At 46.6% G+C, this 27,979-nt stretch overlaps 1 protein-coding gene across 1 annotated transcript in view; it reads right to left on the bottom strand.

Moving 5' to 3' along the window:
- The window catches only part of MAN1C1 (mannosidase, alpha, class 1C, member 1), a 224,417-nt gene that overhangs the window by 28,677 nt on the left and 167,761 nt on the right, over window positions 1-27,979 (bottom strand). Inside the window, exons 4-5 of the mRNA XM_015411629.1 lie at window positions 21,121-21,201; window positions 8,056-8,150 (exon numbers count right to left, since the gene is read on the bottom strand). Coding sequence (XP_015267115.1) covers window positions 8,056-8,150; window positions 21,121-21,201 — 176 coding nt within the window. The remainder of the gene's footprint in view (window positions 1-8,055; window positions 8,151-21,120; window positions 21,202-27,979) is intronic.

Raw genomic sequence — 27,979 nt, 5'->3', positions numbered from 1 at the left:
GACCGCTCTGGCAATGGGACCATCGAGTTTCCAGCCCCATTGCCAGAGCGTCGCCCAGCGTCACTTCCTGGCGACGGCATGGTGCGGCGCATCTGTTGTCCTCGCAGGAATGATCCTGCAAGAACATCTGTGTCCCCCGCTGAATCACGATAAGTACTTGGGAAGCCTGTGATGTCCACATGTAGAGTCACATCTTAAGTTGTTGGAAGAGGGTGTTCGCTATGACCAGCGTGTTCTCTTGACAAAACTCTGTTAGCCTTTGCCCAGCTTCATTTTGTTCTCCAAGGCCAAACTTGTCTGTTATTCCATTTACCTTTTGACTTTTGTTCGCTATGACCAGCGTGTTCTCTTGACAAAACTCTGTTAGCCTTTGCCCAGCTTCATTTTGTTCTCCAAGGCCAAACTTGTCCGTTATTCCATTTACCTTTTGACTTCCTACTTTCCCTATGATGATAAGGGCATCTTTTTTGGGTGTTAGTTCTAGGACATGTTGTAGGTCTTCATAGCACTAGTTCATTTCAGCCTCCTCTGCGTCACTGGTTGGGGCATAGACTTGGACCTAGAGTTGGACCTAGAAGACCAGAGGTTAAATCTTTACTCTGCTATAGAAGCTCACTAGGTAACCTTGAGCCAGTCACACAGTTTTAGCATAACCTACCTCACAGGGTACCTGTGAGGTTAAAATAGAAGGGAGGAGAATGATGTAAGTTGCATTGGCATCCCCACTGGGGAGAAATGTGTGGTATAAATGAAGCAAATAAATCAATCATAACCCCCCATTTGCATTTCCAGGCAGATAGCAGGAGCAGGGAGTCCATCAAGGCCATGAGGCTGTGTTCATTTTGCTGGGTCCTCAAGGTGTGCAGGCCTGGAGCATGAGCATTCTCTTTTTATACATAAATCTGCACCCTCACACAGAATGCAAACACTGGGGCAGCAAGGTGCATCCCAAAACTACCTCAAAAAAGCAGAGAGTTGCAAAGCTATATCTGAAGCAACTTAAAGCTGGTTTTCTTCTTTGTTGGAAGACCCTGACACCTCACAAGGGGCCGCTACAGCTTTAAGGCTTTGCATACCAGAGGCCAAAACGTTCTTCAGCTTTGCTTTCTGATTTGTCTGCTTCCATCTCCCAACACAGCATTCTTGATTACAGCCTTTTAAAACCATCTCAGCCTCTCTAGCTTCTGTGCAGCGACCTATATCTTTAGGGCTTGATCTGAAAATAGCCTCCAAAGCTGCCAACTCAGGAGAAGCTCAGCGGTTTTCATTTCAGGAGAGATTGTGAGTCTGATTTTGAGATCTCTTGATTAACATGATTGCAGGTGGCAGACTGCTGTTAAATGTTTTTCTTGAAAGTAAAAAAAAACAAAAACAGGGCGGGTGAGATGACATTTTCAGTGTTAGAATTATACCGCCAGCAGAACCAATTTACTCTCAAAAGGGATCACGAGGTTAGACAAATTCATGGCAGATAGGTCTATCAATGGCTATTAATCTCGATAGCTGAATGGAACTTCCAGGTGCCAAGGCAGCGTACCTCAGAATACCAGTTGTTGTAGGTTAAAATGGGTTTTTTGGTTTTTTGCTATTTGTGCTTTCACAGCCAGCTCATGGGCCTCCCAGAGGCATGTAGCTGTCTAACGTGAGTTGGATGTTCTCATGGACTTTCTCACCCACATTGCCTTTAAGACAATGGTGCCTTAGGAAGCTATTGGGATTGTTTGTTTGGCTGAGCTGGCCCTGGCCACTCTCAGCAAAGTCCTAGGCACACTTTCCCAAGAGTAAGCCCCACTGAACACTTCAGAGTAAACCTGCATAGGGGTAAATTGTTAGGTTTGCTACAGGCAGCAAGGCAGTTTTTATAATCTTATGCTTAAATTAAGGCCTGGAATTATCCCTGCCATGAAACTAAAACCAATGTCATCACTTTCCTCCTGGTCTTAACTACGAATTGCAGAGCTGCCTCATGACGTTTGAACTTTTCTAGTGACTAGCAGTGCCATATTAGGCACACTCACACCATGCTAATTCCATTGGCTTCAGTAGGTTTAGAAGGCTGTTTGTTTAGGATTGCACTGCACATTGCACGATTCAACAGGGGTGCCCCCAGGATCCTAAGCAGGCCTACTCAGAATCCTACTCAATGGGGCTTACTCCTAGGAAAGCATTCTTTGGATTGCGCTATGTATCTCTGGCTTCTGTTATGTTACTGTAGTTACTGCAGGTTTTCCAGAAACAAAGCAAACAAATAAATACAAACACAAGCCACAGATTTGGGGCTCAGCATTTCAGATGTTTTTTTTTTTTTAGTATTTAGGTGGTGGTTGCCTAGCAATCCCCTTTCTACATCACTGCAGCTAAAGGAAGATTAATAGGGTCAAGCTATAAGAGAATTGTTGCATCATAAATCCTAGCTCAGATTGTCTTGAATAATAGGTCCTAGTTCATAGTTGCAGAAAACTGAAAAGAGAATTAAAAGATTGAGGTTTTGGGTGTTTTTTTTAAAATCTCCTGAGCAGACACAGGAGCTGATTTCCTCTTTCTCCCATTTTCCTCCCCAGTCACTCCCTTGATCATCACCCCCTGTGCTTGGCTGCTTAATGATTTCTTTCATCCCCCTGGGATGACGCTCCCAACCTCCCATACCCTCTAATCAGGACCTATTATGATCCGAAGGCTGCAAAAGTTCCCCAAACCCTACAAATATTTCCGTTTGTTAGATGTTAACCAAGATTGACGGTGAGATTCTGGATAAGTTCTGAGCACCGTCTGCCTTCACAAAAGGGTTGTGAGAAGTATGGCAAACCAGTAGTAATGGGATGAGAGACAGTGCAGTGTAGGGATCAAGGGGCGGATTAAAATCCGGGAGATCCAGATGCTAAACCCCACTCTACCATGAAGATCACTGGATTACTTTTGGGCCAGTCAGTTTCTCACCCTAATCTACCTCTCAAGTTGCTGCATGGAGAAAACAGGGAACTAGGTAGGCTGCTGTGAGCTCCTTTCAGGAAGGGTGAGATAAGAAAATGTACTTGAAGGATAGTAGGATTCAGCTTGATTTTTAAAAACACCAGTTGGTCCGTTATCATTAAGGGTACCATTGTCATAAATTTTACTACTTAGTGCAGAGGAAAATGGATTGGTTTCCGTGGGACGAGACCGACAGGGGCAAATTCACAGGACACATGATGTTTTGTATACTGAGTCAGACTGCTGGTCCCCTTTGCCCAACATTCTGTCCTCTGACTGGTAACTGCTCTTCACAGTCTCCCAGCCCATCTAGGATCCTTTAACTGAGAGATGCCTGGGACCTTCTGCAGGAAAAACAGGTGCTTTGCCACTGAACTGGCCAAAAAAGGGAACCCTAAAATACACAGAGGTGTTTGCGTGGCTAGAATCATGCAACTTCCTTTTTCTTCTGGTCTTTAATTTTCACACTTAGTCCTCCAACCGATGAGGGCTAGAAACTTATACTTTTATAAAAAGAAGGAAGCAAGCTGAAATTCTCAAGCTTGGTGGATTTATATAACCCTTCTGGCACCTTCCAAGGCTACATTTTAAAAGAGAGATGTGATAGGGAACAGGGAAATGGAGCTTTCCTTGAATTGTTCCATTGGCTATCCCAAAATAGCCGGTACCCTCTGGCCACTGCTCACAGGCCAGCTGGCCACCGTTTTGCTGTTCTTGGGGGAAGGCAGAAGGCAAAAGCTCCCAAGCAGCTGCTGGTCTTCTGGCCAGAGCCTGTGCCCTGGCTGTACTTTCCTTTGCTAACAAAGTCCAGGATGAATGCTTTAAAAAGCCCATGAATCAGAAAAAAGGCACATGGAAGGGGGGGGGGCAGCTACAGCCCCTCCTCCAGCAGAATTAAAGCTCCCACACTGATAGCTTTCCCCTCTATTTCAGGATGAAACATTATCACCTGTTCAGTGTGGACACAATGGGTTCAAGGAAGCCCTTTCTAGGAATGCAGTCTATACCTGGAGAGGGCAATCTGGCTGAAGGGGTGAATGTAACATGTTGCTCCTGCTTCTCAGCAAGATGTCAGGTGGCAAGTGAGGGCTATTTCAGTAAAAGCTGCAGGTATGTAATGAAGTCTCTTTGGGCCTGTAACAGCCACTACTGGCTGCTGTAGCTGGAGAATCCCCACCCAGCTCTTGACTTGCTCTGTGCTTCCTCACCTAATGAATTTCACAGCAGTGCCTCATACTCCTTTGTCAATGAAAACAAAGAAAAGGCTGCAGGGTATTTTTAATTCCTTGTTTTCTCTGGTGGGGACTCCCCTCCCCCAACAGCAGGCAAGGGTATAGAGCACAAGCTGTAGCCTACAAGAAATCACTGTGTCCAGGGGGAATTAATTTGGAATTGTTCTCAGTCTCTTCCAGCCCCAACCTCTCCCCTCTCCAGGATTCTCAAAGTTCTTTTTTTTTTTTTAAGCCCCCGGAGGGGATTTTTTATTCTATTTTCTATAAACTACAATGAAAAAAAGGGAAAGGAAAACTACATCTATGGGAGAAGGGAAAGAAAACCAAACTAAAAACCCAAGAATAGGAGATCATTACAATAGTTTATATCAGTGTTATACTAAAATGCTGTGATTACATTGAACATAGTTGATCAAGCTATATTGGCCCTGTCCACACGAGGGGTTTTGGGCCGGGAGTGGGCCGGATCGGGGCCGGAGCAAACGGGCGCGATCCCACTGCAACATCTGGGCAGCGTTGCGCACCCCCGGCTCCTGCCTGAACTGCGCATGCTCAGACATGCGCAGTTCGGCAGTCTCCCGTTCCCCTCTGTCGCTTCCCCCGGCATCTGATCATGCCGGGGAGGGAATGCGCCGCGGCTCAGGGGATCAATGTGATCCCGCCGTGGCGTGTTTCTTTTGGTGCGGCTTTCAGAAGCCACGCTTCAGCCCGTCCCTTTCCGCCTCGTGTGGCATGGGCCACTATTTATCTTTAAAACCATTATTTTCACTATTTAAAGAAAATCACAAGAGCATCATTAAAAACCTTAAGGCACAATTCAGAGTCCTTCAGCCTTCATTTTGTTTTATCTTTTCTAATCCTTAATTGGTATTCTCGCTTAGGGGCTGCTGCCGCCTTTTCAGAGACAGAGTCCTCATCAGAAGTAGCAGAGTCCATTTCATCACTAGGTTTGCTATCTTCTTCTTACTTGCTGTCCTCACTGGACTCTCCCAGTTGCAGTCTCAGGAACTCACAAGCTTAAGAAACAGAGTCAATTTTGTCTTATTTATCCTGCAGTTTGAAAATGACACCTCCGGGGATTAACCATCTGTAAGGAATGCTGTTTGTTTGTAAAAATAGGATCAAGTCTTTATACTTCCTCTTCTTCATTATTTCAAATGGAATATCTTTTAAGATCCTGATTATATTGCCTCCAATTTTCAAGGGCGTTCCTGTAGTTGCTTTCAGGATTTGGTCCCTCACATGTCCCTTCGAGAATCTAACCACTATCTCCCCAGGCAGATTATTTTTCTTTATGTAAATGGAATAGGTTCTATAAACCATATCCATTTCGCTTACAAGGTATTTCGCTTTTAAATCTGTGACTGGGGCTAATGCGTCACTCAGCAGTTGCTTTAGATTCTCTTCTTTTGCTTCAGGGACCCCTTGGAACCCAGAGGACTAGGTTAGCTTTTTCCATTTGCAGCAGCAAAAGTTGATATTCATCTGAAGCTTGCTTCTTTCCCAGCATTTGAACCTTTTTCTTAACCTTTGTGGAGTTGGCATCCATTTCCTTCACTTTCTCAGCTGTTTGCTCCGTCTTTTTTGTAGTCTCAGTCAATTGGAGCTGCTGAGCTGCAAAGTTCTGGTTTAAAGCTATCAGTTGTTGATTGATGTTCGTCATCTGGTCCAGTAGAGGGCACAAAGAGTCCGCTAGCAGTTTAGAAAACTCAGTGGTATCTTCTGGCCGCGGGCTCATGCTCCCAGGTGCTTTCACTTTTGCTTGTCTGTCTTTCTCTGTTTTTTTTTCCACACCATATTTGTGGATTGTTTACTTTTTAAAAAACTTGCTGAAGTCTCTGAAATTCACCTAAATGCTTATAGGCGCTCTGATTGATTTCTTAAAATAGATTTCAATGCTTTTTCTTCAGCTTCCCCTTGGTATATCGCTATTTTCTTTATGCGTATGGGAGGGCCCCCTCCCCCCTCCCCCGCTCGCTTGTCTCATTGTTACCAGGGGGGCTTTCTTTTACATTCACGACATTTCGATTTAACTCGACTCAATGTTCACTGATGGTCCAAAGACCTCGCTCAAGGTATGTTTTATACGTCCGATCTCCAACGCTTGTCCCAGTCAGCGGCTCTGGTTCCATTGCGGATGCAGCAGTGGCAGGACCGTCGGGGTGGAAGAGCACCTCAATTCTCCAGCAACGTGCTGGCAAAGAGGCTACCCTTCAAAGCCTCATGGCTAGGAGCCTTTCACAAAGGCTCCAAGGGTAAGTGTCCCAAGGGGGGGTGCACCAGGGGCCCCCCTCCAAACTACTGGCACGCGGATCGCATCCCCGGGAGGTCCGGGAGAAATGTCCACTACCGCCATAAACCGAAAGTCCCAAGATTCTCAAAGTTCTGAGAACTTTAAAGAGGCTAATATCCCTTACATACCCCCCCATAACTGACTCTCAATCATTCTCAGCATTCTTTGCCTCCTGGAGCATATTCAGTCCTCATCAGGCTCTTTTTAGATTTGTTGTTGTTGTTCAGTCGCACAGTCGAGTCCGACTCTTCGCGACCCCATGGACCAGCTCCCCCCAGGCCCTCCTGTCTTCCGCCGTCCTCTGAAGTTGGCTCAACTTCATGTTCGTTGCATCTACGACACTGTCTAACCATCTCATCCTTTGCCGTCCCCGTCTTCTTTGACCTTCAATCTTTCCCAGCATCAGGGTCTTCTCCAGTGATTGCTCCCTTCTCATTTGGTGGCCAAAGTATTTGAGCTTCAGTTTCATTATCTGGCCTTCCAGGGAACAGTCAGGGTTGATTTCTTTTAGGATTGACTGATTTGTTCTTCTTGCAGTCCAAGGGACTCTCAAGAGTCTTCTCCAGCACCATAGTTCAAAAGAATCTATTCTTTGGCGCTCAGCCTTCCTTATAGTCCAACTCTCGCAGCCATACAGTACTACTGGGATTTAGATTGGGAGGAAGCTAATTTACAAAGCCATGTTTTTCTGCATACTTGAGGACTTCCCAAAGTATGCGGAACCCTCTGATTTATTATTAGTAGGAATGTTGTGGGCATCACTGGGCAGGGGGAAAGAGTGGAGAAATATAGGACTGGAACACACTGCTAATTCAATTTTTTTTTAATGTATGCCTGAATCGCCTCCCGAGTTTGTAGAAACACATACCTTGTCTGAAATTACTGCATTCATCACCATAATGGGGGCCAGTCACTCTACTATTAAAAGGAGGGGCGAGATTCCTATAAAGAAGAGCTACACAAGAGATGGGGGCATGGAAGGGGCTGTGGCATAGCGGAAGAGCATTTATTTTACACATAGAAGGTCCCAAGTTTGATCCCTGGCATTTTCAGTTGAACATAGCAAGTGATGAAGAAAACCTCTATCTGAGACCCAGCAGAACCACTGCCAGTCTCAGTGGGCAAACCTAACCTTGGCAGACCATTTTTTGATTCAGTATACAAGGCAACTTCATGTGAAACAATTTCCACCTGTGAAAAAAACGTTAAAGGCTATAATTCAAAAGAGATGGCTGAGCAAAAGGTCATGTTTGAAGTGCATACATTCAAGGGTTTGAACTAGTAAATGCTTTGGTTCCATTCCAGTTTGGGATCAGATGCAGCTAAAACTGATCCAGTTCAGTTTCAGCAGAGCCTGACTGTGCTAAAGTAATCCTATGAATATAAGATTGTTGGGGATACACTGCAGGGCTGAAGGCCTTCCTGCTTTGCTCATGAGTTCACTGGAGGCACCTGATGGGAAACAGGACACTGGACTACATGGTCTGATCTGGTGGAGCTATCCTTACATTCTGAGTGCTGCATTTGTTAAAGAGAACAGAGTAATGATATGTGCCTTGCCTGCCCAGATTTATGACTCCCCGTGGGATACCCGTCGGCGTGTTAAAAGCTGGCAAAAGCTTCTCTCCCAGTTCTAGAGCTTTATTCTTGAAGACCTGTGTGGAGAAAGAGAGGAAGGATGGAGTGAGAAAGCTATTAAGAAAAGAGCTGTTTGGCAATGTACACTACATTGGATTTCTAAATATAAATCCCCAGAGCTACAGCCCCTAAGAGGGACTTTACAGTGAATCACTTCTTAATACATGTATTTTTTTTTAAAAAAAAATTGGAGCAGGTGAACACCAGACCTGTTCCACTAGCACAGGTGCTTCTCCCCAGCGGAGGGAGCCCTTCCCATGAGGCAGGTTGCTCAGAAGAGTGTCTTGCATGAGGGAAAGTCTCCTTGTGCCAGAGGAAAGGGCCTTTGCTAGTGGAACAGATCCACGGGATTTTTGTATATTTTGGTAATACTAACAAACCATTTTGAACACCAAAAAAAAGGGTAGAAAAAGACTTTAATCTCTTTCTAGAGCAGCTTGGGGATCCTCCCTGGCCCTGCCTGGCTGAGATTTAAATAGCTCTGTCTAGACCTCACAGCTCTGCCCCTCTCTTGTGATTGGCTTCCCAGGGGCCACCCGCTATTACCCTGGCAACCAGCTGTCACTCTAGGCTTCCAGACTGTTGCCCTGACAACAGCAGCCACCTTCCTGCTATGGCCTGGTATGTCTTCACTGCTGGCACCACTCAACTTCCTGAACGGGGATCCCTCAAGGGGGTTAGTCCTGCCCCTGCAACCTGTCTCCTTAGTTTCAGCTCTATGTGAGGCCAGCATCCCTGACAAATAAATAAATAGGTCATAAATATCACTTTCCAACATAACTGCAATTTGGCACATGGGGTTTTTCTCATTTGTGTTTACCAAGTGTAAAAATCCATGCTCAGAATAGGGAATGAGTCCAATTTGTGGTTGTCACCATTAGATCTGGTACAAAACCATAAATTCAAAGTGGAAAATAATGCAGAAGGAGATGAAGGGTGCAGTTCTCAAAACAGGAAGTACTGTGCTGGAATTCTATGACCAGAGATCATGTCCAAGACCGTTTGACAAAAGGTATCATTGTTCATGGTGTACCCTGTCTTCCCAGTATGGTAAATTTACAAGGCCCATCGGGATTAAAGAAACAAGCATAAACCCCAGGGGAAGCAATTCTCCTAGCATATCACCAGCCCAGGAAGCCAAGGGTTACCATTTAAATCAAATTAATTTAATTATTTAATTGAATAGATGAATGAATTAATTAACTGTTTGTGGATTTGATTACTAAATTGAAATTGATTATAGAAGAAACTACTGCCAATGCTGATTGCTCATGAATTGACTTTGTATTTGATAAATTTGGTAGATTGTGATTTGTCACCGGCCTTTATTTAATTTACTGGCCAGGTGAATTGGATAATGTTTAGCAATCAAATTGTTAGATTAGGCGAAATATTTGGTTGGGCCTATAATTAGGAGATAGAGTGAGGAACAATATGGGGTTTATTGTTAGGATAGATTAGGATTTAGTCAGGGATTAGCAGCCTCGGGAGAATTGTTAACTGCTACTAGTAGCATTCATACTGGGCATTTCATCTGTCAGTTAGTTTATTATTGGGTCTGAGGCTCTGCGAAGACCACTCATAGTGGCGATCACTGGGCAAGGGATACCAGTACTCCTGGGGAGGGGAAAGTATAGTGGTGGGACCAGGCATGAATGTAAGGGAAGGGGATAGAGAAGTAGAGTAACGTGGCCCCCTTCCAGCCTGCATATCATTTTGAAGGTGGGAGGTAGTGGAGCTAGGATGAATGACCCCCCTTCAACATTGGTGCTGTGCAACGCCAGGTCTATAAATAATAAGTCCTTTGGGACTTCCTGCTGGAGCAGAGTGCGGACCTGGCGTGCATTACCAAGACCTGGGTTCAAGTACTGGGGAGACAGTAGCTCTCTCTGAGTTGGCTCTTCCCGGGTTCTTGGTCCTTCATCAATTGCAGACTAGGAGGCAGGGGGGAGGAGTGGCACTGTTCATTTGGGAGGCTTACTCCTTCAGGGTGCTCTCACCACCGAAGCTCACAGGCATAGAGTGCACTGGCCTAGTGTGGGAAGCCAGGGAGAGTTTGGCTATTTGGTTAGTGTACCATCTGCCCAACACACCGACCAATAGTCTATCATTCCTGGTGGAGGCTGTGTTGGGCTTGGCATTGGAGCATCTTAGACTGATAGTCCTGAGGGACTTCAGTGTCCATGCCGACGATCTGGCCTCCACAGAGGCAATGGACCTGGTGGCGTTCATGGCAGCACTAGGACTCTCCCAACATGTTAACAGCCTCCACTCATCAGACTGGGCACACGCTTGATTTGATCTTTGTGGCGGGGGTGACAGTGGAACAGATTACTGCTACGGCAGTGCCATGGTCGGACCAACATGCCCTGAAGGCCTGCGTGAATGTCTCACCCCGACCCTGTTTGGGTGGCGAGTGAATTTTAACTTGCCTGCAGAGCCAAATGAACCCTATGGGGCTTCAGATGGCCCTGCAGAATCCGATGCCCCCAGGCAGCTCATTGGATGAGCTTGTAGAGGATTGGCATAGCTGACTTTCGGCAGCCATTGACGAGATCGCTTCCCGATGCCCTTTTGTCAGTAAACTGCCATTTGTATTCTGTGTCTGCTCTGTGTAACCTGCCTGCTGTATGATGGGGGGGAATTAGCTCTGTTGCTCTGTTCTCATCTTCCCTGTGCGCTTTATCTCTTGTTTTGACCTTGGAATGCTTTTGCTGCCTTTGTAGTAAGTAAGACTATGAGGACCATTGTCATTCCTGACAATGACCATGAAAGTGTATCAATAGTGACTTGTATTAAAGCAACCTATTCTTATGAATCGTTGTGGACTGCAAGTGCTCTATTGAACCTGACACCTTTGCTTTCTCGCTCTAGGCTGGTTCCTTGGTTTACCCAGAAGCTCTGGCTGATGAAGCAAAGGCTTAGACAGGTAGAGAGAAAGTGGCGGTGCGCCTGGTATGAAGCTACACGAGCATCCTATTGGACGTTTATGAGATCTTATGAGATGGCAGTCAAAGCCACCAAGAGAGAGTACTACGCGGCTACAATTGCGTTTGCGAGCTCATGCTCGGCCCGATTATTTAGAATGATTCGGTCTATGACTACTCTGCCACAAGACAAACCAAATGCTAAGTTATTGGACATTGGCTGTGAGGCCTTTGTGAGCTATTTCACAGATAAAATCTTGTCTCTCCGCCATGACCTCCCTGCCACAGTTGAGACAGTGAATGAACTCGAGGCTCCATGCCCGTCTTCTAGTCAGGTTTTGGATTATTTTAGTCCACTCAGCCTAGAGGAAGTCGACAAATTACTCTCAACTGTACGCCCCACCACTTGTAGCCTTGATCGTTGCCCATCATGGCTAATTAAAGCTGGTCGTGATGGGTTATGAGGTGCCCTAAGGGAAATCATCAGCAAGTCCCTCTCTGAGGGACTGTTCTCTGGGGCACTCAAGGAAGCAGTGGTATGCCCTCTCCTAAAAAAACCATCCTTGGATTTGGACGAATTGGCTAACTATTGGCCAGTTTCCAATTTGCCCTACTTGGGCAAATTAATTGAGAGGGTGGTGGCAACTCAGTTGCAGGGTTTTATGGATGACACTTCCACATTAGATCCCTTCCAATCCAGCTTTTGCCCAGGCCATGGGAAAGAGATGGCACTGGTCGCCCTCAAAGATGACCTTCGGAGGCATCAGGATCGGAGTGTTCAGCAGTGTTGCTGTTATTAGACCTGTCGGCAGCGTTCATTACTGACAGCCTGTGCTTCGCCAACATGAACCGGACTGAGAGTCAGTCCACTCCTAACATCAAATGCTGACTGTACTCCTTATTATGATTGATTACGCCACTGTCATACAAATTGCCTACTAGCACTTTATGATGGGTTTTGTATTTATATTTGTTCTGTTTTAAATTTTTATGTAAGCCACCCTGAGCCTGCTTCGGTGGGGAGGGCAGAGTATATATCAAATAAATAAATAAAACTAAGTTAACCAAACTTGGGAATGCTCTCAGATGTCCTTACATTAGTAGTAAAACAATATCAGACAAGTGTGTAAAAGAAGGATAGGTCGATCAGTGGCTTTTTGCTAAACAGAACCTCCAGGTGCAGAGGCAGTATTTATTTATTTATTTATTAGACTTTTACCCCGCCCTCCCGCCGAAGCGGCTCAGTATGAAGAAGAAAAAGAGCTGATTTTTATACCCTGTTCTTCACTACCCCAAGGAGTCTCAGAGCAGCTTACAATTGCCTTCCCTTTCTCTCCCCGCAACAGACACCCTGTGAAGTAGGTGGGGCTGAGAGAGTTCTGAGAGAACCGTGACTGGCCCAAGGTCACCCAGCTGGCTTCATGTGGAGGAGTGGAGAATCAAACCCTGTTCTCCAGATTAGAGTTTGCTGCTCTTAACCACTACACCAAACTGGTTCAGTGCCAATAGATGGGGAGCTGGGGAGGGCTAATGCCTGTCAGCCTTTGTAGTATAGATGGGAATACATATTGAATGTTTTAATTTACATTATTCATATACTTATATTTTTCTGGTTTATTAAGATTTTATTAGGATTTAATAAAAGCCTATTAAGTGAAGTGGTAAGGCCTCTCCTTTGTAGGTTAGAGTGTCTTTTTAGCTGATGCTAGCAGAACCTAGCAGTTCGAAAGGAAGAAATTGCAACTAGATAAAATAGGTACCACTTCGGTGGGAAGGTAACAGCATTCCGTGTGCCTTGGTATCTAGTCATGCCAGCCACATGACCACGGAAACGTCTTCGGACAGCGCTGGCTCTTCGGCTTGGAAACGGAGATGAGCACCGCACCCCTAGAGTCGGATTCGACTGGCTTTCGAGCAAGGGAAACATTTACTTTACCTTTACCTAGCAGACAAGAAACAACCTCCCCCCCCCTTTCAAGTTGTTTGGATGAAATAGCTATCTGTTCGGTGTTTTTAACAGGCCTTCGGTGCAGTATTGCTGGTACAGCAGAAGATAGGTTTTTCAATAGATGTATCTGCTTGAAGTATAGAGTTCATGGTTTTAGTTGTTTGGGGTAGAACTCTGCAGTGTCTGGGTCAACAAAGCCTTTAGTTTCGTATCAGAAAACAACACCTTTTGTTTGGGTATGAAGAATCTTGGGTATTATTAATACGGTTAGGTTAAATAAACATTTAAGATATCATGTAGTCACACCTTTTCCTGTAACTGACCAATGAATGAATGACTACTCAAATGATGCTATGTTATTCTGTGACCAATTATGATTTCTGGATGTTATCTTTTTGTCTATGTCATTTTGGGTATAAAACTTCATGTACTTCCTTATATTGCTCAGAAAGCAGTCAGTTTTGATAGGCTGGTATGGCCTAACTGTTTTCAGTTATTTAATTGCAGTTAAATATCCAAAGATATCCTCCTCATTGGCTTCCTTTTTGGCTTGGGAATACATTCGTACAACACCTTGATTGTCAGTTTGCAAGGGATATCTGTTTGAGCACTGTGGGAAGCAGGATGCCCTAGTAGGAGGAACTTTGGTCCAACTGAGCAGGGCTCCTAGACTCTTCAAAGGAAGGGTGTGACTAAGATTGTGGGTATACACAGGCCAGGGGTGGGGGCAGAGTTTAATGGACATATGAGTAAAGAAAGGATCCCCACTCATCTGTGTGTTGTCTCAACAGCTGAATGCTGTGAAGACTTATGGTTCAGAACAAGTAGTTCATTTGAAATAAGTTACCTACCCACCAATGGCCTATATCTTTCTTCCCCCCCCCCCCTGCACCTTCCCTCAATGTAATTTCTTTTTACAGGTAAGCCCTGTGTTATCTGGGAAAATGGAAGATGAAGACGATTACACAAAATGTTTCTCTGCATCTGGCACAAAAACCGTGACATTTCCTCATTCAACACGGCTCATCCATCCCTTAAGCCACCAGAGTTGCTCCTTTAAACCATCAGAGTAAAGACAGGAGGCTTGAGTCAGAGATTTCAGCTTCAAATCCTGCTGCCTGATCTGTGGCAAACTGGGAGAAGCTGGGTCACGATTTCCCCCCATGTATTCTTAAGAGACCGCCTTGGCAAGGCCTGCCTTAATTCTGCATAGGAAAGTGTGGTGGGAGAGCAAAGTATGGTGAGGCCTGTGCAGCTTCCAGCCACCAGGCCTACCAATCCTTCTCCCTGTTCCCTCCGCACCAGCGGTGAGCTGCACGGCCCTGCTGAGCCTTCCCCCACTCCTCCCGGGAACCGGCGGCGAGACCTGAGCAGCTCCCAGCTGCTGGGTCCACTTCATCTTTTTGGCGAGAAAGAGGCAGGTGGTGATTGCAGGATGAGGCACACTTGAGGAGACAGAAGCTGGGCGGGCTCAGATGCTTTAAGCACATTCCAAACAGTTCCTGGGATCAGCTGAAAATATATCTGCAGTTTGCGGCCTTTTGGGTAAAATTCCTGCCTCTTCAAGCAACACAGGAGGAAGGCAGCATCGTATATAGCCTGATCTTGGAAGCAAAGCAGGGACTGACTCTGCAGAGGAAGGCCATGGCAAGCCACCTCTGCTTCTTACTTGCCTTGAAAGCCCCTTTCTAATGTTGCCATAAATTGGCTGTGACTTGCCGGCACATATGTACATACATATGTACATGCAGGCAACAGGACTGGGATTAGGAAGTCTCCTTCGCCATCTTTTAATTATTTATTTTTCTAGATAATCCCAAAATCTGAGGGTAAAAAAAAAAGTAAATTACCCAACCTCCACCACATACCTTTGTGGATGCTAGAAAAGAGGCAAATGACATCTGATTCTTTTGAAGGCAAATTGCTAGCAACAGTAATCTGTGCTCACAAAATTACCCATGATCAAAGAAGCCTGGTGAAGTTATTTAGGAAACTTGAGGGCATGCTTTTTACTTCCAGTCCCTCTACTGCAGTCCACAGTGTCACCCAGAATTCTGAAACAGGTACCTGTATGTTTCTCCCAAATGGCAAATGTCAGTTCTGGGGCAGGGTGTGAGTGCTTTTGTGTGTGGTGTATGCAGGGGAAAGAACTAGCTCTCCCTTCCTTGGTGCTGTAGCCCTGATCCAACCTTTCAACTCCCTCGCTATGGCTATCCATCTTCCAAAAAAACCAAGGAGACAACCAGTCATGGATCTTCAGTGCCTAGTCAGGCCCTAAAAGCTGGGTCCACAAGACGTCCCACATGTTCAGTGGCCTTGGGAATAGAAACAGAGTTGTCAGCTAGGGTTCCCAAGTCCAAAATACTCACCGGCGGGGGAGCCTTGGCGGGCTCCGGGATCTGTCCCCGGATGCGCGAGCGCCACCAGCACGTCACAGGAAGTGATGTGCAACGTCGACCATGTTGAGGGCATGGCCACGATCGTCGGAGGGAAAACCATAGTTTTCCCTCCGACGATCCGGGCCACGCCCCCAACATGGTCGACGTGCACATCACTTCCTGTGACGCTGCGCTTCGGGGGGCGGAGTTCCCCCCAGGGCCCGATTCCGTGGCGGTGGAAATCGGGCCTTCAAAGCGGGGGTTTACCCGCCCCCCGCCTCCACTTGGCAGCCCTATTGTCAGCTCCCTCTTCGGAAGCTCCTGGAGATTTGGGGGCAATGACTGAGGAGGCGGAGTGAACTCAGTGGGATGTGATCCCATACAGTCCATCTGCGGGAGCTGCCATTTTTCTCCAGGGGAGCTGAACTCTGTAGTCTGGAGATCAGTTGTGATTCTGGGAGAACTCCAGGCCCGGCTCGGAGGCTGGCAGCCCTAGCGAGAAAATATTTGGTTCAGGAAGCAGAAAGACAACTGACCCACTAGGTCAGTTGCCAACCGTGCCTAAAGCCAAGCTGCCTCCATGAAGTGGTGGGAGGCAAGCACCCTTCTTAGAGACCCCCCAGGCCAAAGCCTAAAGTAGGGTTGCCAAGTCGGGTGTTGCGCCGGAGCGGGGGACTCCCAGCTGGCGTCTGGAGAGCGCGCGCGCGCCGCATCCACGTCACCCAGAAGTGACGTGACGACGCCGGGCATGCTGGGGGCGGGGCCACGACCATCCGAGGGAAAACCATAGAGTTTTCCCTTGGATGACTGTGGCCCTGCCCCCAGCGTGCCCGTTGGGGCTTGGGGGCGGGGGGTTCCCCGCCCCCCCGGGGGGACTTGGCAAGCCTAGCCTAAAGACTGTATCACATTCTTCCCCCCCTTTTTTTATGGAAACCCAAGATTTCAAACATAAACTCTTTTGCATACATATTTTTCCTTCCTTCAGCTCTTAGAATCCTTTAATTCCCTGCCATGTTTGATGTTGTCTGTGTCAAGTGAACACTAAATTTTGTTCAATAATTTTAACTCTGAACAAGCTGAGAGAACAAGCCTATGAGGAAAAAGCTACTTCTCTCTTGCAAAAAAGGGAAGGAATGCCTTCGCAGTTCCAAATCCAACAGGTTTCTCTAAAAATGAAGTCAAGCTGCTATAACACTTTTGCATAAAACTCTTCTTTTTTGGGAATTGGTTTGATGCTGCGCTCTCATTTCCAGGATGGAAGATTCCCACCTGGGTCAGTGGGAGAACAGCCTGCCATTTGCTTTTCTCTCTGTCCTGGGCCTTTTGTGCAATCTCTTTGATCTCTCTACACCTACCAGCACAAATATGTGATACGTTCAGTCCCTGCCAGTACTTGGGAACACACTGGAGAATAAGGCAGAACTGTACTGCAGTGGAATTTTATCGCTCAGCAAAATTCATTTTGGTAGCGGATATTAATCTTTGTTGGACTAGAGGCTGCCATCACCTTTAGAAAGCAGATGACATTTACTCTTAAGGAGGAGACATCTTTGGTGTGTCATACCTTTGGAGGCTGGCACGGGGGGGGGAGCAGTGCCGTCACTAAAGCTGGATTTCTCTGACTCAGACCATATCCCCCCCCAGGCACAAAACACACCCTCCAGCTTTTTCAATTAAATTGCATTTTGGGAGGTGTTTTCTGTCCTCCAAATCAGACCAGGGATCCTGGGTCACCTGACAAGGTCCAGTGCCTCATGGCTGGAATATGTGGCAGCATTTCCCTTTGGAACGGGATGCAAATATATATATATATTAAGGTGCGAGTCAAAGAGTGTGTGCACTTAACGGGAAGGACAGGACAGGTGGCAACACCCCTGAATGCTAACAGGTTTTTTACCCTTTAGATTTTGGAAAGGGCCCCATCTTTTAATTATACCCTTGGTGGGTACCCATCTTCACAGTCAAGAAATCTTGCCATTAACAGCTTTGTGTATGGGTAAGGCAAAGTGAAAGAAAGACCAGAAAGGGAGAGAGAATGTACACTTGTGAGTTGGTGTGAAAGTGAGAGAGCGCAAGCATTCTCATGTGGGTGTGGGCTTTATAATGGATCAGAAAGTTTGACTGTGTTCATAAAGACCAAGCTTTTCTCACCCACAAAAGGTATTCCGTTAGCTTAGCACAGCTAGGAAGCCTGTGTTATTGCCAATTACTGTTGTATAGAGTTTTGCATGGAAGCATTACAGATGGTATCTCTAGCAGTACATGGTCCCACTATTCACATTTTCCCCTGCATATCCATGTGCGTGAGTGCGCATATATTTACCCCCTTACAAAATACTTCATGTGCCTGAGGCAGTAGGCTCTAGTCCATAAACACTAATGCTATAATAAATCTGTTGCTTTTTAAGATGCCACAAAGCTCCCTGCACCCGTATATATGGATACAGGTCTCTATTGTTCATATATAATTTAGCTATGTGAACCAACCAGACAACTCTACTCATACGACCAGTCACAACCCAAAGCAGTAAATCCAAAATGACAGGCCATAACATGAAAAAAAAAAATAAACTAAGCAACTCATGATTTGCTACTCTTTGATTGTACTCCAAAGCCTGCTCCTTACCCTGTCTAACAAGAGGGACAGGCCAAAGACAATATTCTTGCTATGGGAGATGATGGGGCTTTGATTTTGCTTTTCCCAGAGGGCATCTTGGGGCAATAAAGAATGCACTGCTGCTCTGTACAGAGTAGAATAGTGGTACTCACTCAGTGACTCGTGGAGACATGCATTCACAATTGGCATCAACCAAATAAGACACATCTACTTTATCCCTGGAGTGAGGTCCACGACTCAGGGAGGAAAGCCGCTTACCTGGCCCTCTGGTGGTAGCTGTGTCAAGGCAGAAACCAGGTGCCAGTCACAAATACCACCAAGCAAGGCCTTTGCCTACTTTCCTGAAACATGGGATGGCTGGATGGCTGCCTTATTGGAAGAGGGCTCAGGACATCCAAACGTGGTATGTGAAACAGTCACCTGTGACTCCTGAGCCACTGAAGGGGTATCCCTGGAGTAGAAGGAAGATGGCTGTTCAGGGACTACCCTCTGGGTAGAACTCAAATGCCCATCCCAACAGGTGGAGAAGACGTTTGTAAGAAAAGATTGTAAGGATATTTTTTCTCTTTCATCCCCTTAATAAGGTGCAAGGTTTAATTTGACTCAGGGGGCTGGATCCAGCCAGGCCCCCCCCTTCACTCAGTCTCATCCCCCCTCTTTCTAACAGCCCCTGAGCCACATGGCTTATGTGTATTCAGGTCACACAAACTCCATAGCCTTTTTTTGGTGGGCAGAGGGGACCTCTCCTCCTTTTTTCACCAGCACTCCCATGCAATGCAGTAACCATCCCGGGTTTTGCTTTGTAGGGCTGTTGTATGGATTGAGTTAATGTTCCAGAGGACTTTTAAATAAAAGGAATAGGGCTATAACAGAATGGTTCAGGGATGCGCTTTAATAAAGGGAATGAGACTGTAGACTATCCCACTGCATATAGCATGCATTATCTGTTTGTTGTATGTATTATTTTGCTCTCACATTGTTTTCTACTTATATCATACCATTTTCTGCATTGTTTAACCATGTAATGTCTAATGCTTATGCAGACTTCTGCAATCCTAGTCCTATTACATTGCTTATTAGACATCTCATCCTATTGACTACATTGATTTGCACTGTGTAATTCAACTTGCATCTCAGTGAGAAATGTGGGCTATAAATAACATACACAAAAAGTTGTTTGGATCCAACCTGCCATTTAGTCTCAGAGTTTCTACTCACCGCCAAAGCTCAAACTTGAAACTCCACTGAATCCATGACTGGACATAGGTCTGAAGCCTATTCAGGGCAACTCCACACTGCAGACAGTGGTTTTCAAACAGGATTTCTCAACAGTTTAGTAGGAAGAAGAGCTTTTGGGGGAGAGGCAGTCACCCTGGCTGAAATACAGCTTGGTTGCCATTGGCCCCTCTTACTTTCAATGTAAGAACATAAGAACATCAGAAGGGCCCTACTGGATCAAATCAGTGGTCTAACCAGTCCAGCATGCTGTCTCACACAGTAGCTGACCAGTTACTCTGGAAGTCCAACAACAGGGCACAGAGGCTGAGGCTTTCCCCTGATGCTGCCCCCGGTGAATGGCGCTCAGAGGTTTACGGCCTCTGGAATAGGAGGTTCCTTTTAGTCACCATGGCTTGCATCCACTGAGAGAGCCATCTTCCATGGACCTGTTTAATCCCCCTTTAAAGCCATCTATGCCTGTGGCCATCACTACATCTTCTGGCAGAGAATCCCTCATTTTATTCACTTGTTGAGTAAAGAAGAATTTACCATTGTATCACACTGGCTTTCAGTGAAGTGACAATAGACCCAAACATCCCATGACTAGCACCCTGGATCAATTGAGAGCAGGGCTTTTTTTGTAGAAAAAGCCCAGCAGGAACTCATTAGCATAATAGGCCACACCCAACAACAGAAATTTATTTGCTTATTAGGACCCACCCCTGACAGCACTCGCTTCCCACCCACATTATTAGGCCACACCCCCATGTCACCAGAGGTGTGCTCATCCAGCCACACCCACCTTTTGCTTCTTATTCTGTTTACCTTGTTTGTTGTCAAAACCCAGGGCTTTTTTATAGCAGGAACTCCTTTGCATGTTAGGCCACACACCCCTAATGTAGCCAATCCTAATGAGTTCCTGCTGTTGGGTGTGGCCTATTATGCTAATGAGCTCCTGCTGGGTGTGGCCAACTCGGGAGCCAGCCGGAACTCCGTTACTGTGCGTTCCTGCCCAAAAATAGCCCTGATTGAGAGTATTCTGTGGAGAGTGCAGCAGAACGGTCTGTGATGTGCAGGGAGTGGTTCATTAGTGAACAAACATGGAAGGGATTCTCTGAGGATAGAAAGTTTAAAGCGCACCACACTAAAACATGCTGGCTCCTGCCAGAGTGTTTGAGTCACTAAAGCATGCTGGCTCCTGCCAGAGTGTTTGAGTCAACCAGACAGAATGCACTTCTGCCTCCTAACTACAACTCCGAGGATATGTATCTTCCTCCTAAAAAACGCAGCTCTTTAAGCCCCCCCTTCCCCCACCTTTGTACAGAGTGGTGTTGTTTATTTGCCCCCAGGGTTACACAGGAGGGCACTGCCCTTCTGCCTAGGATGGTGGAAGACCTTTTGGAGTGCAGAAAACTGGGGTTGAGGGGCCTTGTCATGCTGTATTAATGCTCATGACGGTTCTTCACTTTTTGGCAATACGGCTGAGAACAGCCGTTGCTAAAAGCGATGGTTATCCCACCGCGGCATTTATGTGACCCTGAGGGGCCTATGAAAGTTCCTCTTTCCAGCATCAAGAAATTAACAAGTTCTGAATGCAAGGCCAAGATCACAGCAACTGTATTTCACAGCAAGGGATCAATGTACCAAACTGAAAAGCTATCTAGGAGAAATTGTCCATGGGAGAAAATATCTTTATAAAATGATGAGCCAGGCAAGGTAATTATGCAAGACTTAATTAACAGCCATCATCAACATTTCAATATTCATAACAAAAAATTAGTTTTCAGCTTGTTGAGTCAGGGGGGATCATTTTGAAGAGCTTGGTTGGCAGGGCTCTCTGGGGAGATTGGCTTTCTTATGCAGAAATATACCCTGTGTGCAAAATGTGCTGGAACAAACCTCTTCGCCAGTTAAGTAGAATGCAGCTAGCAACCCTCCAATGTAGCGGATGTTCACTTCGAACAAGGAAGCTTCACCATTCTGCAGAGAACAAAAAAGGATTTGGTTCCAGACTGTGTATTGAATAAAAAGGTAAGAACATGCTACAGGAGAGTGGTACTAAGGAACTTTTTTTTCACACTTACAAAATTGTAAAGCAGAACTGAATGATATGGAGGACGCACATCTGCTGCCCAAACCCAGAAGCCCTGTTTTTCCTCCTGCCCTCTCCTCAAATAAAGTCTAGCAACCATTCATTGCGTGATACTGCAGAGTTGAGAATTCCTCTTCTTCCAGACCCCTACACTGCTGTCTCCACCTTGCAGGGGTAGAGAAGCTTTCAAATGACAATGTTACACCATACATTTGAAAGGAAACCAAGACAGAAGGAGATAGGGGTGTTCTGCTTGCCCAGTTCTGTATTGCCCAGTTTTGCTTTTAGAGTTGGTGCACTGTAGTTTATGCCACACTATCTGTGGTATATATGTATTATTTGGCTCTTACTACACTGCTTTCTACTTTTGTAATTCCATTTTCTTCTTTAGCATTGTTTCTAATTTGTAATCCTAGTCATACTGAGTTGCTTATGGTATGCCTTGGACTACTGGATGGCATTACTTTATACCAGGGGTGTCAAACATGCAGCTCGGAGGCCAGGTCAGGCCCCCAGAGGGCTTCTATCAGGCTCACAGTGGAACTGGCTGTCTTCTGCTTCTTCTTCCAGTTCTGCTGCTGCTGCATCATTGTAGGTTTGCAGCTTACAGATACACACCTGAACAGCATACTCAAGATTGCAACAGCACAGACATTTTGATGCAATAATTCAGAGCAAGAGGTATCAGTTATCAGACACTGTTAAATAAACAAAATATTGCAAGAGTGCTAATGTTTTAAGCAGGGGTCATTTCCTGCAGGAGCGCAGCTCCGGCAGTAAAGAGCCCAGGGGGCGCGCACATGCAACAAGCCCTACCCCCTGCTCCAAGCAGCCCTCAGTCAGAGCAAGAAGCAGCCAGGTAAGCGGCAGAGCCCCCCCGGCCCCCCGGCCCAAAACAGTCCACTGGCACCTTTAAGACAAAGTTTTATTCAGGTACAAGCTCTCCCTCCTCTGCGAGGACAGATCTGCACTTCTCCCCCCCCAATAGCTAGCAATCCAAAACAGTCCAGTGGAGCCTGAGCAGTGGGTGTTGCCTTCTGACATGCTTCCGGTGATGTCAGGAGGTGTGACATATGCAAATATTATGCTAATGAGTTATGTTAATGAGCTCATGCACCTCTTTTTCTACGAAATGACCCCTGCTTTTAAGCATGTTTTTATTTTAAGTTAAAAAAAAGCCTTATGTGTTTGTGTCCTTTATAAAGTTTATATCTCTGCTACCTGGCATTACATTTTATGACACACATGGCCCAGCCCAACAAAGTCTCATTTATGTCAGAACCGGCCCTCATGACAAATGAGTTTGACACCCCTGCTTTACACTATGTAATCTCACTGTGTCTCAATGAGAAAGACGGGCTATAAATAAAGTAAGTCAATAAATAATTCACACAGGGCCCCAATAAGAGGGTTGTTATATGTGCAGCGGCTGCAGGAGTGACCCTCAGATTTGTGCAAATTGGAACCTATGTGAGTACATTCTTCACTGAGCATTTATAATATACTTCATTTACCTCCTAACTTTCTCCCCAGTGGGGACCCAAAGTGGCTTACGTCATTCTTCTTTATCCCCTGTGGGGTAGGTTAGGCTGAGAGTCTGTGACTGGCTCAAGAGGCCACCAAGTAAGATTCCATGGCAGACAAAGCGGAGAAGGGATTCGAACAGAGGTCATTTCGGGGGGGATCGCGGGGGATCGCAGTTCCCCCAGGTGAGGTACGGGGGGGGCACATGATGAAGCCCCGCCCCCTGCTTCCGGCTGCCCTGCTTCCGGCCCTCATTCAACCAGGAGGAGGCAGGAGAAGAGGGAGGGTAAGTTGCTGGCCTTGCAGGTCCCCCGCCGGGCCCCTCATGGGGCTTGGCAGTGGAGCTGCAAGGCCGGCACCGGCGGCCGGGACCGTTGAGGGTGGGGTGTGTGGTCTTATGACACACTTCCGGTGATGTCCGGGGTTGTGGCCTTATGACACACTTCCGGTAATGTCAGGGGGTGTGGCATATGCTCATGAGTTATGCGAATGAGTTCCCCTAGCTCTTTTTCTACGAAACAACCCCTGGATTCGAACCTGGGTCTCCCGGATCCTAATCCAGCACTCTAACCACTACACAATGGATGGATCTCTCAGGCAGGGATCTGTGCACACAGACTTTCATTCCCATTCAGCATTCCTTCCTGAAGAGGGGAGAAAATACATGCTCACAATTTGCTCCCAGGCCTACAGTCTCCACATCACAGCCAGGTGCGGATTGAAATGGCCCTTAGTACCACTTATTATTATTTATGTAGCCTTTTTTTAAATGTGAAAGCCTTCATCCAATTTCTTTGTGCAACAGCCCTGTGAAGGCGAGAGTTTTTCCTGTTTTCACAGCTGGAGGACTGAGGCTGGCTATAACTGATCAAAAGCCAACGGATGAAAACAAGGATACAAAGGGGCAGGGGAGAGAAGAAGAGAGACGGGGCCTACAACTGCCATGCTTCTCAGCAATGTCCAACGCCCACTCCCTCCATGTTTTATAAGAGGTGGATAAATTACTGGCAGCCATTTTAACCATGCTTGCGTTGGGAAACAGCTCCACCGAAAACAGCAAGGTGGTTTCAACTAGATGCGTTTAGGAGAGGCAGAGACAGTGAGGGAGGCCTCGGTGGGTTTTTCTAGGGGCATTCGCTAATGTGGAAGGCCGAGTCTCTCAGATAGCAAGTTATGCTCTATAATAATCCAGCTTTGGATCAGTGAAATGTCAAAGCAATTGCAGTCAAATTGTGCCTTTCAAAAATGTGCTCCTGAAGTCCAATCTTGCATGTCAATTCACTTTTGCTTTCTGAATAAATATCAGCTCCTCTCCATGTGTGCATGTGCGTATACAAACCCCCCCCCAACCCCCAAAGCAGAACAGCTACTTCAGTGATAAGAAAGGGACATCCTAAGTAAAGGCAGCAGAAGCCACTACCATAAAGTCGCTTGGGGGGAAAAGCAGGCAACTCTCTTCTTATTACATGCACTACAAAGACCTGAATTAGCTCAGATTTGGGAACCAGGGTATTGTCAGCTAATGCTGCCATAGCTTGGAATATGTAAGTGTTCCCCTCCCTCCCTCCCTTTGCCTTCCGTGGTTACTGGTTACTGGGAAGGTGTCCTTGAGGCTGGGAGCGCTTCTCCCCTGCTCTTCCCGCTGGGAATCTAACAGCTGGGTTTTGGCCTGCGCTTGGTAGAGCTTGCTTATTGGCTTCGTAGTATCACGGGGTCTCCTTTGACACCTCTGCTATAATGGGTTCTTCCCCCTCATGCAGGCTGTACCCAAAGGGACACCTCTGTCTCTCAGCCCCGAGACAATGTTGGCCAGTGCAATGAAGCAAGAACAGAGAGGAAGGTCTTTATCACCCAGTTCTTTTCCATAAGATCCTCCCCAGTTTATGAATTTTGGCTTCAGGCAATAATGCTAGTACAGATCTACTGCACTAATTTTTAACGTAGATCCGGTCTTTCCTGCATCAAATGCCTATCCCACAAGGTTCATTCTTAAGTTTGCAGATTGATCTGCAGGAATGGATGGGGCAGAAGGAACAGTTTTTGCGAAAACACAGATCAACGATCCCGGTTGGTTTTGTCTCCTTGCCTATCGATCCACTACCAAACTCGAAAGCATTCAGCCAGATTTATTAGAAGTGGCTGCCTATTTGCAAGTCTGTGCTAGTCATCTTCCCCTCACCCCCTGCCCTGCCAAAAAAAATGCTTTTCTTTTGAGAAAAGGCAGCCTCAGTCACTGCTCTTGCTCTGAAAGAAGTGTTAATGACATTGCAAGGGCTATGGCATGGCTCTAGAATTAGCATTTTAACACCCACATGACATATGCTCGGTTAAAGTCCAGGTGCCAACCCAGTTCAGCATTCTGGCTACTGGCAACAGCCACACAGATACATGTCAGGGCCGTCTGGAAGCAAGGCATTCTCTATATATCCCTCATGTCTAAATCTCCAGAGATCTGGTAGCTGAGCCTATCAATGTGCTGTCTTGGAGAGTCAAGGCTGAACCTTATGCAGTACCTTGCCAGTAGCCTCACACTAACAGGTATCTATCTAATCCGCTGAAAAAGTTTCAGAGTTGGTGTCACAGCATCACATGGCTGATTATGTATTTGGCACATACTCTCCCACACTACCTGCAAATTGATAAACTATGGGTATTTATTATAGTACACCATGTCTGTTGTGGGGAGGGGAAGGGAAAGGAGTTTGTAAGCCACTCTGAGACTCCAAGTGAAGGGCGGGGTATAAATCCAATCTTTTTTCTTCTTCTTCTTCTTCTTCCTAGGCACAGCTAATAATAATAATAATAATAATATACTTTATTGTCATTGTACATAGTACAACGAAATTAAAGATGCAATCACTGAAGAAGTGTGCTTGCACATGAAAGCCCATGAATAAAACTTTGTTGGTCTTAAAGGTGCCCCACTAGACTCAAACTTTGTTCTGCTACTTCAGACCAACATGGCTACCCCACCAGAATCTACACTATAAAGCCACAGTGGTTTTGCTCTGACCTGGATAGCCCAGGCAAGCCTGATCTTGTCAGATCTCAGAAGCTAAGCAGGAAAGATTCTGGCAAATACTTGGAAGGGTGATCTCCAAGAATACCAGGGCCAGGATGCAATATACTGGGTTTGACATGTGAGTTTATTCAGTGATTTAGCTCACCCACTCCCAACAATAGGCTATTTACACACTAATTGCATCTTGATAGGTGGCTACCAGATCTTGCTTGTCTATTGTATTTCCCCCCAAGCTCACCTTCTTTCTGGCAGCCCCAAGTTGCAGGAAGACTTTGTCAGTACACAACACACCTCCCGCCTAAGTTCAGAAGCCCCTAGCACACAAAGTCCTTGAGGTAGACTGGCTTGCGCCACTCTCTCTGTGAGCGCTAGGGCTCCTGTGCTGGTGGCGCCGGCGCCCAGGCTGGTCTCGGTGGGGAAAGGACCTTTTGGGACTCCTGAAGTTCTGGAACCGCGGACAGGTGCTCCATCGCAGCTTGGTTGGGGCCCTCAGTTGCTTGGCCTGCTGGGGTTGCTGGTGGAAGGGACTCGCTCTCTGTTGGTGATGGTGTAGGTTCTGGGCTGGACTCCTCTTCCTCGGCCGTGGATGGGTCGGGTTCCTTGGGCAGCACCCAGCGGCGTAGCTGGTCGATGTGCTGTTGTAACAGTTGGCCTTCTTCCGTGGAAACCTCATATGAGAGAGGTCCTGTGACTCGAGTCACCCTTGCCGGAACCCACACTGGACCGCTGGCATAGTTCTGTGCAAAGATGGGGTCACCAGGGAAAATCCTTCGGGGGGCATCTTGACTCACTGGGGACTGGCGTAACTCGGGGGCCCAGTCCAGGTGAAGGCAGTCCAACCTTGTCGTGGGGCGGTGGCCCATCAAGAGTTCTGCGGGGCTGCGGCCTGTGGATGTGCTCGGGGTCACTCTGTGGCCGAACAGGAAGACGTCTAGCTGGCAGTTCCAGTCCCCGTGGGTGAGCCTCTGGAGAGCGTCCTTTGTAGCTCGCACCATTCTCTTGGCTTGGCCGTTGGTCGCCGGGTGGAAGGGCGTGGACTGCACATGATGGATCAGGTTCTGCTCTAAGAACTCCTGGAACTCCCCAGAGGTGAAGGCCATGCCATTTTCTGTTACTACCATGTCAGGCAGGCCGTGTGTGCTAAAGATATGCCTCAGAGCCTGGATAGCTGCTCAGGACGTGGTGGAAGTGACTGGCACGATTTCCAACCATTTAGTGTAAGAATCCACAAGGATAAAGAATATTTGTCCCTGGGAGAGGCGGGGCTTCTGTACAATGACCTAGTTGAATACTCAGGGTTCTCTCTGAGTTTCACTAGCTTTTGGAGCTTTTTAGTGGACTTTTTTGACCTTTCCGGACACACCGGATGGGTCAGGAGTCTCTCCAGTACCTCAGGTGTAGGAAACTGGTGGCAGAAGACTTTCATCTGAGCCCCCTGCCTGTGGCAACAGCAGGAGACGGACTCAGACTGTCTTGAAGCAGAAGCTCCTAAAGACCAGCCGTGTTAGCACGACTGGAAAGTTGTAACTACCCCATATAAGGGCCTCTATACCTCGTCATTAACATCCTTGACGAAGACTCAGTGAGTATTTTTGGCTTTTTCACAAACTTTAAACTTGGAAAAGAACATTTGATTGCCCCCATAAATCTTCCCCAGAAGCAAAGGGAGCTGACTCCTGCGCCTGCGGCTTGCCAGAGTTCGAGGGAGTTCTTCACTTTCAAAACTGAGGGGCTAAACTTTGCACTAAAAGCTTCTATCTGCTAGCTGGGAAAAGATTTCTACAGAGACTAATCTTAAGTGGCTGATCTGATTTACTGAAAGGAGGACAGACTTGTAAAGTGGCGACTGCGACTTTTCTACCTGCGTAGTTCACAGATGTGTGGAGGCTGCCTGTTCAGGAGTGTGATGGCCTTTTCAAATGTGATAGAGAAGGAAAATCTCTTTGGAAACATATTACAACAGCTAGATAACTGGGAAAAATATTGGGATCTCTTTAAGCTACAATTGGAAAAAAATATTACGGCCTCTGTCTGCCATGCCCTGGAAGAAATCTTTGAAAGAGAAGAAATCATGTTTCTTGAAGTGCAAGACGACCAAGCACAGATGACGTCATATACTT

Source organism: Gekko japonicus, unplaced genomic scaffold (genome assembly GCF_001447785.1).
Source record: "Gekko japonicus isolate JY-2015 unplaced genomic scaffold, Gekko_japonicus_V1.1 scaffold62, whole genome shotgun sequence".
Taxonomy (NCBI): Eukaryota; Metazoa; Chordata; class Lepidosauria; order Squamata; family Gekkonidae; genus Gekko; species Gekko japonicus.
This window is presented reverse-complemented; position numbering and strand designations above follow the sequence as displayed.